Below are 12,130 nucleotides of genomic sequence, written 5' to 3'. Positions count from 1 at the left end.
GGCCAAGGTCATGAGGTGGATGTCCCTGACGAGCTCAGCCCCTGGGTTGGGGATGCAGCTCCCACACTGCAAGCCAGAAGCAACTAGCCAAAGCAAGCACCCCAGCCCACCAACAAACAAAACAAACAAAACGGCAGAACAAGAGGAACCTCAGCCATTAATTAGTTGTGTAAACTTCAATAGCTTAATCTCATTGAACCTGTTTCCTTAACTCTAAAATAAAAATAATAGAACAGTATTTGGAATTATCACGATGACCAGAAGTAGTGTGCCTCTCGATGTTCCCAGTCCTGGTGGCCCTTACTGTGCAAGTTTATTATTAGCTGTAATGGATGCTGTCATTGTCACCCACGTCCCTCAAACCTTACAAAGAAATGTAGTCCAGCCAACTTCTGATGTTTAGCATCCATGTTTCCTTCCAGAACCTCAAGAGACCTCCTTGCCTGCCTCTGGTATGTCAGAAGTGCCGGAATGTTAGTAACCAATGAGTGACAAGAGCCAGGATACAAGCAGTCGGCTCCCTGGCCCCTGCAGGGGGATGACAGAGAGCGTGCTGCGGTGGCCGGTGGCCGGAGTCCAGCCCTCCTGCAGACAGGGCGGCCCAGGGGCTTGCTAGTGCTCTCTGCAGTGCTTGCTGCTCTGCGGCCCCTCACTCCCCAAATGGTGTTCCTTGCATCTCCAAAACAAACTGTCTGCTCCTTAAGTCCTTGGAGCGCGATTGGAGAAACAGAGACTTTTCTTTTAGACACCCAGTAACATGAAAGCAGAAGTTTTCACATTTTGAAGAATTTTGAAAAAATTTTTGTAAAGTCATTGTATCTGTGGGGAGGTCTAGTGAGATTTTTCCTTTTCCTTGATTACGATTATGCTGGGGATTGTGCCCCCATTTTGCTGTCTGGTGTGTGAGTCACAGAGCTGTCTCAGGAGTCTGGATTACGGGAAGAACTCCGTGGCCCTAGGTTTTTTTGTGTTGTTTTCTTTTTGTTTTGTGCTGGGGATAGAACCCAGGCTACCTGCATGCTCAGCACGCGCCTCCCAGCCAGCCTGCCGTCCCCACCCTGGCGGGCTCCAGGCCTGGCACCAGGGAAGGACCGTGCCTACCTTGACTCCCTGGGAGGAGTCCCAGGCCGTGCTGCGTCCAGTCCCCTCTCCCTTCTGTCTCCCCTCCCTCTTCACGCCCTTCTCTCCTCCCACCGTCTTCCAGGTGTGGTTTCAGAACCGAAGGGCCAAGTTCCGCAGGAACGAGAGAGCCATGCTGGCCAACAAAAACGCGTCCCTGCTCAAGCCCTACTCAGGGGACGTGAGCGCCCTGGAACAGCCCATCGTCCCGCGCCCCGCGCCGAGGCCCACCGACTATCTCTCCTGGGGGACGGCGTCCCCGTACAGGTGAATGGCTCGCCCGCCCTCCCTCGCTCCACCTCCACACGCTCCTCAGCCATCGTCACGCTCAAAGCCGCGTGTGCTGACACTTCTTCCTGGGTTACCCTCTCCAGAGACACTCAACCTGCTGACATCCCCAGAGTTCCACAGGACGTTACTAGTTGCCCCAGGAGCAGGGTTTGGGGCAGAAGAGAGAGGGGCAGGCCATCAGCAGTCTCTTCGTGGACTCGGGAACTCTTGCAAAGTATTCAAAGATGGGGAAGAATCTAAAAGGAAAGACCAATAATAAGCTGTGCCCACTGCCCCTTTCCGCAGCCATTCTGGAACAGAACTACCCCATTTCTAAATTGCAGATAGATTTGTGTTCTTAGGCTCAATTAGGGAATTAACATGCAAGGCTCCAAACTCGCAGTGAAACTGATTTTGAATTAGAAGAAAAGAAAGACAGGAGGGAGGGAGGAAGGGAAGAAGGGAAATAGGAAGGAAAGAAGGGAGGAAGGGAGGGAGACAGTGATGCAGACACAAGGAAGGAAAACCCGAGCTCATTCCAATCACTTTCACAACCTCAGTTCCTTATTAGTTAGTAGGTGGAACTTTCTTAGGATCCCAAATGCTTTCTGTTCTGTTGCTAATTCTTATCTACTTGTCTGGAGGTGTCTTTGGGAGTCAGTTGTGTGTGTGTGTGTGTGTGTGTGTGTGCACTTGTGTATGTTTTAAATAAAAAAAAAAAGAATGTATAATTTACACTAAACTTTTATATTAAAAAAGTGACTTTTTTGAAGAAGCAAATGGCAGAGTGCTATTTCAGTCGGGTGCTCAGCGCCACATGGCTGGTCCAGGGTGCCTTTCTCTGAACCTAGACCTGAGCGTTCTAAGAAACCAGGTCAAGTCTGCATGTTCTCGTCTGCTGATGTCAATGGAAGAAGTGTTCGCAAATTCACTTATTGTGCCTTTGTTTACCTTTTTCTTGTCAAGGTTAATTATGAGCTTAAGGACAGGCTTTAGACTAACCGAACTAACAGTTCCCTAGCAGAAACCTAGCCCCTGAAGTGAAAAGCAAATGCTTTCCAGATCTGATAGCTCCGATCCAAACCAAAAGCCTCACCTAAATGTTCTGTCTATGACAGAGCAGTTCGTGAGAGAAACACTATAAATGCGTTTGGGAATGTCTTTTATATTCCTTGTTGTAAAATTAGCCTGAATTAACTCTGGTCTTAGTACATAGTGGCCCCACGTATAGGAAGCTGTGTTCTGGGACCCCATTACCCTCATCTTTGCTGATTTTGAAAGATTAATTTTATCTGTGTGTCCTATTTCTTCCCTAGGATTTACTAAAAACAGGACCATCGTGATCACATATTCTTTAATATTTTAAAAGAGTGAAGGGCTGCTTTGTTTCTCTTATGAGTACTGGTAGTCCACAGACTCACTAAATGGCTTGTGGGTCTAGTTTATAGTCCAGGGACTCAAGTTCTTGGGCGTGAATGTGGTCATAACCAGGAAGCATTACTCCTCTTTCTGCCTGCATGCTCCTTAAGGTCTCCTCACACCCATAAATAACCCAGACGGCTGCCATGTGGTCCTTGCCAGGGACAGACTGAGCACAGTGCCCTGCATATGGGGACAAAGTCCTCTGGAACCAGTGTCAGGTTAGACACCGGCTGCAGCAAAAGCCAAGCCTCAGGGTCCACACCAGGAGCATTTAGTATGTGGGCATCTAACTGAAGCTGTTAACCTGGCAAGTCGTGTGTGCCTTTTTGGAAATATTCTATTTTAATTAAAAAGATGATAAAGAAAATCTAGAGCTGTTTTCAAAAGACACATCATTCTATCATCTTGATATAACTAGTTTGTTCTCTTCTACGACTAGAGTTCAATATTTTAAATAGTGTAGCCTTAGTGTACATATTATTTTGTATTCTGCTCTTTTCACTTAAGATCATATAACCTATTACTTCTTGCTCATTTATGGTGTGCTTTTATATCATTTCTTAGATACAAGAGTGTAAAAATTAAAACAATATTACAGAACCTGATTGTTCATATTCTGTATGAAGAATAAATTAATCTCCAAATTTAAGTAGAAAAGCGATGGTTTAAAGCAGTGAGTTAATCTGGTTTTTTTTTTTTTTTTTTTTTTTTTTTGACCTAATGTTGACTGAAGTGTTTATAGTTTGGTTAATTTCTAAAAGTGGCAAAAACCATTCTGTTACTTAGAGATTTTTCTGCTGTTTAGAATCCAATATATTATGATTTCACACTTTGAAACTTGCTAGGAAATATAACTATTGTTAAGGAAATACAAAAGAAAAACGAGTGACGAAGAGCGGAGGAATTGATAGACATTTTGTGTTATGGAAAATTCACTCGCAATTTCTGTTGGTCCTTATGTCAAGTTAGTGACATTCATTAAAAAGCATTTGTCTTGGTTAATCCCTGGGACACTCCTGTGTGATACTCTGTCCTTGCTCCAGTTCCAAAGAAGAGGAGACTGAACACTTGCCCAGGTTGAAGTCTTGAGGGAACAGAGTGAGAGCCAGTACTTGAGGTCCCTGTTTCTGTCCCACTCCTTAGGACACATGACTCTTCTCATTCGAGTTGAACCTGCACCGTTTTGGAAACAGCAAAAAGTCTAAGGCTGGAGAACTGTTTAAACTGTTGTTTTTGAGGCAAGGTCTATCTCAGATAAGTGGACAGCTCAGGGGTGTGGGCACCCCACAGGGACAACCCCTGGGGCTTGCTCCTGCAACCTGGGGACTGCCAGCTGACAGTTTTGTTAGAGAGCAGCTGGCTGACTTCCAGGGCTCTTCCCAGAGAGGAAAGGAGGAAGCCAAGGCACAGAACAGTTACTTTCTAACGTTCAGAATTGTGGACTGGGGAAGAGCCAACGAATCTTTTCCGGGGTGTCATTTGCAGTCAGAGTGGTGACTGTATAACTGGTACATTTTTGAAAGTGAAAGGGGAGTGGTATTAATAATCACCTTGGGACGGCAGTCGTAAACCAGGCTTGTTGGTGGCAAACTCAGGCACATAGTTTACTCCAGGTATGTCACGACCTTGTTCATTCCCTTGAGCATTTTATAGGACATGACCGGCCCGCCATTGAGCCTCCAGAGGAAGCAAAGCATCCCGGAGCTCAGATGCTACTTTCCTGGCAGGTGTCTTCTTTATTTACCTGTGGCCAGTGGAAGGAAGCTTTCTGGAATGATACTCTCTGCTTAGCTCAGGTCAATTTTCCTTAAGTTATGAGAATGAGCCCACACGCAGGCCCTAGGATGGGAGGACTCAGTGATTACAGAGCGCTTTGCTCTTGGGTAGCAGTGACCAACCAAGTCTTGGGCTGTTGCCTGTTTTTTGAGATGAAATAGCTAAGACGCCCTTCCCCAGAGACCTGAGTTCCCGGGAGAGCAGAGCCAATGGCCCGGCCCTGCCGCTTGGTCCAGAGCGCCGTCTGCGGAGGGAGGGCTGGACACCCGCACTAGTGAAGCGCCCCGTCCCCTGCCTTGTCCCCCTGGTGCGGCCGACATCTGCTGAACACATTGGCTCATTTCTTGCTTTCACACTTTCAAACATAGATCCTCGTCCCTCCCAAGATGTTGTTTACACGAGGGGCTTCATAACGGATTCTAACGGAAGACCCTGAAAAGGTAACTTGTCAGGGGGGCGGGGGCTGCTGGGGTAGGGCTTAAGGGGAAGCTCAGTGTGTTTAAGAAAGTAGGGGTTCAAGTCCCGGAGACGCGAGCAGTGAGGTCCTCGAGCGGGGACTGGGGTTAGAGCCAGAGCTACTGGAGAACCTGCCCATAAACCTAAGGCCAGCGCCGGCTAGAGCAGCACTCCTCAAATGTGGCTGTGCTCAGGACTCGCCTGAGACCCCATCCCTGCGGACTGGGGTGCGCTAAGCCTGGGGCGGGGCTGAGATTCTGCATCGGCAAGTTGCTGCACTCCCAGGTGATGGCCGTGCCGTTCAGGACACGCCTTGAACAGTGAGGTTGTCAGCTCACTGACTGCAGGGCACGTGTAGGAGTCAGAAGAACTATGTTCTCCTCCTGGCTTCTGTCGGATCATGGACTTCCTGTGCGAGCTTGTATCAAAACCCAGCCAGCATGTGTCCCTGCTGCAGACCTCACAGGGCAATTCAGAACCTATTACTAAGCAGCATATGTTTTGAACAAGAAATTTAAAAAAATGTGTACAATAGAAAGATGCAAAGCCTACATATGCCAACGTTTGCATATATATGTATTAGACAGTTCTAGAAGAAAAGTTAAGGCTTGCAGAAATGTGACTGATCATGTAGAAGACCCTGAAGACTGACTGAGGAAACGTGGTCCAAGCGTGTCCACTCGTAAGAGCTAAGTTTACGTTTAAAAGCAACCTCTGAATTTCCAAAACGGAAGTTGCACGTGATTGTTGACGTCACGTAAGAACCGTTCTAATGGGACATAAAGACTTTCGCTTCAGTTACGCTTCCCTAGGAAAACCAGTGTTGAGTTTTCTTAGAGGGCCTGTTGCCTCCACCGTTCTTGCACTGACCAAAGAATGTACCGCAGAGGCAGGGGCGGCCTCTGCCCTCCAGCACCGCAGAGCCTGGGAAACTGAGGGCTCCGAGCCTCTGAAAGGCTCCTGCGTCAGAATCCCCCCGAGGAAAACCTGGATTCCCAGCAAGACCCACAGACTTCTCAGTGGACGGATTTGTCTTTGGGGTCAAATTTTACAGTCTGTCATCATTTGTTCAGAGGAGCCAACTAGAAGGCCACCTTACAGTTGAAAATGGAGTCGAGTGTTGCTTTCTCCCAAACCTCAACTGTCCTGTGACTTGTAGGGTTCACACTACGGGTGAGCAGAAAGCTGAGGGACACGTGGCCGAGTCTCCCGGCTTTGAAATCGTGCCGCCTGCGGGCTGCTCGGGCCTCCTTGGTGTCCGGCAGCGTCTTCAGCATGTTTTCCCTCACTGCAGAGCGGGTTCGACGGATCGTGAATGATCTGTCCCCAGTGAGAACCGTCCTTCAACCCCGCTGGTGGGGGTCAGCATTCTGCTGCCTGCAGTGGGGCCACATGTGCTAGGAATCTCCAAATAAGGAAATGGAAACATTCCAAGCCCCGTTAAACGTGTCAGCTCTGTGGCCGTCCCAGCCTTGCCTTGCTGAGTCAACAGACGGGAGACAGCCCTTCTTTCTCATCTCTAATGTCTCCCTGCACATTATCCCAGCAAAGTCCTTTCTTGGTCACAGATACACAGAGCTTTACTAGAACTTAAGTAGAGATGGTTCTTTAACCAAACCCTATAAACTCAGGGCCAAGAGTCAGCTCGTATCTGCACCCTGCCTTTCTCAGAAGGTAAGCCCAGCGGGTAGGGAGCTGGCTCTCGGTTGTTGTCTTACACTTAACCTACGATGGACATCAGTTTCAATCTTACCTGTTTACCCCAGGACGTCTGATAGGAAGGGGTGGTCATTTCATATAGTCTGAATGGCCCCATGAATTGGTTGAAAGTAGCTAATTGTCCTGACAGTTCTCTCTCTTGCAAGAAGATGTTTCAGCATTCTCCTTTCCCTAAAGCAGAGCTTTAAGAGTTTCCATGACATAGAAAACAGGTGGTCACCAACAGTCTTTCAGATTGGCAGCCATCCAAGGGCCTCTCCCGTCTGCTCTCCCTTTAGGAAGCGAGTCCTCTCCATCAGTCACTGCCATGCTTCAGCTAGTCCGTGAACACCCACTCAGTGAGTCTGTCTTTTCTGACCTGCAACCAGTCTTGTTTATCACTGCTACGTCAAAGAAACACCCACGCCTGCCTACAAGGCATATATAGCTTCAGTTGCAAAGCTAGACCCGTGTGGAACTACCGTAGGGAAAGAGATACCATTCCTCAGCATGTGCACAAAGTGTCACTGCAGTCTCTATTTGTGGGATGATGCAGTCTAAACGTCACTTAAGAGGCAGGGATGAAGGTGGCCTCTCTTCTCTTAGCCTACGTCTTTCAGCCACAGAATGCTGGGATAAGTCAGATCAGTTTCTCCAACATTTATAACTTTTCTAAAATTGTGCAAGTGAAATGTTATCACTGAAGCCTCTAGGGAATCACAAAATCCATTCATTAATATCAACTGCTTTCTGCTCCTTACACCACGATCAACGGAGGCTTCCCGTGAGGACTCACCGTTACCGTGGTGTTCTTATGACGGCACCACCATACCACTGGACCAGGGTGCTGCAGTCTACTGCAGAAGAACAGGCTGCCATTCAAGCGAAAAATGCCTTGTGAACATCCTGTGCCATATATGACCCTAATTCCCAGTTAATTTGTTTTTGAGTAAAAAAGTGGATCAACATTCCTCTGATTTTGGATTTTATAGTCTGGCCTGCATTAGGGAGAAAAACTCAGCATTTCTAAGAAATGTGCTACCTTATAAATCCCAGCCTAGCATCCCTGATGGTACAGTCAATAGACTGTGAAGCAACTGTAGCAAAAATGGTACACAGTAGACAAAACCGCAGTCACCACTACTGCAGACCTTTCTGGAAAATGGTAGAAACGACTTCAGTAAACTACCTTAGTCCCCCAAGGTCAGGTTTGCTTTGTCTGCTAAGCAAACAGAAAGGGTGAATTTCTATTAAGTAGGACTTTGCTTGTCCAGAATCTCAAAGAATGGAAAACACATCTCCAAAATTAGGCCGAGGACAATACTCCATGGCAGTCTGCACTTTGCCACCAGACTTTGTCTTCGTGTTCTCTCATGAAGTTTTACCCTCTGTGCTCAGAAGCCGTTCATTGTCACCTCAGTACTTACCAACTGATGCAGATACCCTGTAATTCCAGCTTATCCCTGTGTATTTAAAATGGCACCTACTGTCTACGATCTTTAGTACTTCATCCTCTCAGACTCCTAGTTGGGAAAGGCTAATTTGGCTGATTTTATAATAATCCATGGTTTAGGTACATTTTCCACATCCACTCATCTCTTTTCCTAGTTATGATAGCTTCAGGTCCTTGGTGTACCCTAGAATTCTGTGACAATGGGCTTTATATTTCTGGCAGAATCTTGAGTGGAAACATGCAATTCATCTAGGAACTAAATGATGATATGTGTATGTGTTTTGGAAATAAATGGCATTTCTTGGAGCATTCTAGAAAAGACTTTTCCTATCTTAATGGGTTATTCTGGTCATTTGTTTCACTCCTAATGAAGCCCACTTTAGCTGGAGACTCTTCTGCCTCTCTGCCCTTTGGTAGAGAATGGGAGAAGTGATAGTCTGTCTCAACCCTTCTAATATTTGCTTATTTTTACGGTGGAAAGATAGTTTTATGTATCCCAGAATATGTAACGATCATCCCCTTTTGCCATGTCCTTCTGACTTTGTTCTTTCCATTAAGATAGCAAAACTTACGGCAAGGACTACTTCTTAAGAGTGAAAGCACGGTGGGGAAATTGTCACTCATAGCAGGATGACCGCTCACTGTCTCTTCACTAAAGAGTTAACGAGCACCAAGAATGTGCCAGGAGCGGCGTCCGCTCCCCGGGAGGATACGGTTGTGAACAGGCAGAGCTGGTGTCCGCTCCGTGGAGCTCACCGCTGAGGACAGTGATAGACGTCAGAGAAGTTATTCATCAGAACTGAACTAAGTGAGAGAAGCAGAAGGGCAGGCTGCTATAGGAGGACCTGCCCTGAAGGAGGGTGGAGACCACCACCCAGAAGCGCCGAGTAAGAGTGAGCGGGCAAAAATGAAGGAAGGCAGCTGGATCTGGGGCGCATGTCTGTAATCTCAGTGGTTCTGCAGGCTGAGGCAGGAGGATCCCAAGTTCAAAACCTGCCTCGGCGACTTAGCGAGGCCCTACGTAACTTAACGAGAACCTGTCTCAAAATGAAAAATAAAAAGGGCTGGGGGTGTGGGTCAGTGGTTAAGCACCCCTGGGTTCAATCCCCAGTACCAGGAAAAAAAGAAAGAGAGGAGGAGGAGGAAGTAGGAGGCAGGCTCTGCGACCCTCTGAGCCTCCTTCTTTCTGCCATGCACTCACTTTCTCACACACACGTGCTCACACCCTTATACCAGTGCTGCAAGCTAAAGATGTGTATTTCTGGAGAGATGAGCAATCCGGAACTACTTATGTTTCTTGATCTCAATCTTCCTGGGCTAATCGCTAGTCACTGAGCCGAAAGAGGCTGTGATAAGTCTGGCCGCGTGGTGTTTCAGAGGAGCATAGGTGATCTTTTCCTGAGAGCAGCTTCCGTTTTCTCTCTTTCTGATCTCACCACTTGATCCCAGCACCACAGGCTCCTGTGTGGCTGACAAGTTCCACTGGAATGTAGGCCCCAGAAAAGCACATGTCGTTCCATTTATAAGTCTGTCTCCATCCCCCCCCCCTCTCCCCCCACCTCAGTTGAAAGGGATTTTGCTAATCTTAGAAACAACTAGAAACATTTTCATTTAGTTCAGTCTTCTTTTAGCCATTCTGTATAAAGGATAATTTCATCCAGTTCTACAACACCGTTTCTTTTTTCCTTAGAAGAGATTCATGGATGCAATGACAAATTTCTGCCTAGTGATGTTCCTGGGTCCCAAGTACAATCTCTGACAATGACAGCTTCAAGTTTTCCTTGGCGATATGGACAGTGAGAAACAGTTATCTCTGAAGTCAGGAATGCTGAACCTGGAGCCTTCAATATTTTATTTTGGAAATTTAGACATTTCCAAAATAACTGACCCAAAAGGCAGTGTGTGCTCCGCAGGAAGTTTCGAGGAGAGGTTAGGAAATCAAAGCCAGTTGTCCCGAAGTTGCATTTCTGCCTCGCTGCTCCCATGGGCTAGGCAAGGTAGGCAGAGATCAAATGCTGCCTTAATTAGTCAGCTGATAAAGCACCTGCTGCTCCATTTGGGCAGCACTCTTCTCTCACCCCAGAAATAAATCATTACTCACTGTGCCCAATGTGGCAAGTGCCCCTTCCTCCCCTGGCTCCATTCCCCTCCGTTTCCCCTGCCCTGCAGAACAGCCACCCTCTCCAAGTGCCTTAGCCTAATGGAAAGCCCGGCTGTGAGAGACCCTAGAGGTCATTCAGTCCGACCCCCGCCCTGTGACGGCCCCGTCCTGCGAGTGCATCCACCCGGGGCAGGGACTTGCAGCTTTGTGAAACTAATGCCTGTTATTCTCCCTGCTTTCTCCTTTGTCCCCACAGCGCCATGGCTACTTATTCTGCCACATGTGCCAACAATAGCCCTGCACAGGGCATCAGCATGGCCAACAGCATTGCCAACCTGAGACTGAAGGCCAAGGAGTATAGTTTACAGAGGAACCAGGTGCCAACAGTCAACTGAGGAAAAAAAAAATTAAACAGGCCTAAGAAGAAATCAAAACCATAAGACACCTATCCTGCTCTGTCATTTCTTCATCCGCTGGAAAAAAAAGTAAAAACAATCAATCAAACAAACAGAACTAAAATATTGGGACCATGGCAGAGAAAAGCAGGAGAGGAGCAAAATGAAAATTAGTTAACAAAACCTTCCTCCTCCCTCTGGAATTCCACCACCATTTGTTTCTGTGTGTTTATTTTATTTTTCTTTGTATTCATGCTTTGCTTAATATAACGCCGAGCTTCTTCAGTTAGGTTCAGCCACCCACTCCCATAATCCTAAGAGGTTTGGAGAAGGTCTGCGGCAGCCACAGAAGCCACACACACACATGCTCAGAGAGATGCCCAGGCCTTCTCACCAGCCCGTGCAAACCTCAGTGCCTTACTCTGAGCTCTTGCCAGTTCTCTCTAGGAGCTTTTGCAAAGCCAAAGTCTTTCTGAAGATCTGCGCTTCACACGATCCCCTTTCTCACTCTGTCCGTGTCTGTTGGTTATGGTAAGGTTTTCTTCCATCAGCTGCTGGAAAACAAAAATTGTGTACAACTTTGGTCTCTGGTCCGTCTGACCAGTGTGGCTGGCCGTGTCTGGCTCACTCTCAGCTCTAAGCTCTAGGTCTCAACTCTAAGCTATGTACTATAATATCACCAGCAATATCACCCTGCCCCATTTAAACAATCGGTCATCTTGAGTTAAAGCTAGTTGTTGTCATAGGCTGTTTGGTAGAGGAAATATTTTCACTTGAGAAGGAGAGAAATTTCTCTAGGAAAACAAAGACTGAATTGTGAAAGGCATGGCCTACTTCTCTTCGGTGCCTTAAGGGTCGTCAGATGCGCACTTATATATATACTGTACATATTTATATATTTTATATATATATAAAATATTGCAAGTTCCAGTCTGCAATTTTTCAAACACCACAGAAAGCAAATTTCACACTATCACCATTGTCCTTATCTCTGCAGTGATGAGACATTAGTTAGGGATCTTGCTTCTTTTCTTATATTCTACACAGAATTCTCACTAAGGCCCCAGAGCAATAGGCAGGGCAGTTGTTTGAGAACAGTTTCGTTTTTTGCATTAGGGCTTTAAATGAATTACAAATTATTTGAGAGAACAAAGATGTCCTTGAATTTGGAGCTGGGCTCTGGTGGAATGCTGATATATTCTGATCTATCATGGGAATTATCCTTAGAGGAGAAAAAGATAGTCATCTGCTTTCTCCACTCAACAGAAATAGGAAAGACGGAACACATGTTTTAAGAGGGATATCTAAAGGTTTGTCTAAATTCCAAAAACTTTAAAGGCAATTGTAGACTGTTTTTATTTTCCCTAGGTATTTCGAAGTAAAGTTTAGCATCTAGGGCTAGGAGCCAGGACTGATATTTCTTTGTTTCTTTCTCTTTGT

General features: G+C 46.6%; 1 protein-coding gene across 3 annotated transcripts in view; it reads left to right on the top strand.

Annotated features, from left to right (window-relative positions):
* Positions 1-10,790, top strand: part of Prrx1 (paired related homeobox 1) — a 64,566-nt gene extending 53,776 nt beyond the window's left edge. Inside the window, exons 3-5 of one of the 3 annotated variants that reach the window (XM_047521300.1) lie at positions 1,205-1,386; positions 4,956-5,027; positions 10,552-10,687. In XM_047521300.1, coding sequence (XP_047377256.1) covers positions 1,205-1,386; positions 4,956-5,010 — 237 coding nt within the window. In that variant the 3' untranslated portion in view covers positions 5,011-5,027; positions 10,552-10,687. Of the gene's footprint in view, positions 1-1,204; positions 1,387-1,493; positions 3,490-4,955; positions 5,028-10,551 lie in introns of those variants that run through there. The other 2 variants (XM_047521299.1, XM_047521298.1) reach the window with 2 other exon arrangements.
* Positions 10,791-12,130: the final 1,340 nt, after the last annotated feature.

The sequence above is a fragment of the Sciurus carolinensis genome, chromosome 12 (assembly GCF_902686445.1).
Source record: "Sciurus carolinensis chromosome 12, mSciCar1.2, whole genome shotgun sequence".
Taxonomy (NCBI): Eukaryota; Metazoa; Chordata; class Mammalia; order Rodentia; family Sciuridae; genus Sciurus; species Sciurus carolinensis.
Note: the sequence above shows the minus strand (reverse complement) of the source record. Positions and strands in the feature narration are given on the sequence as shown.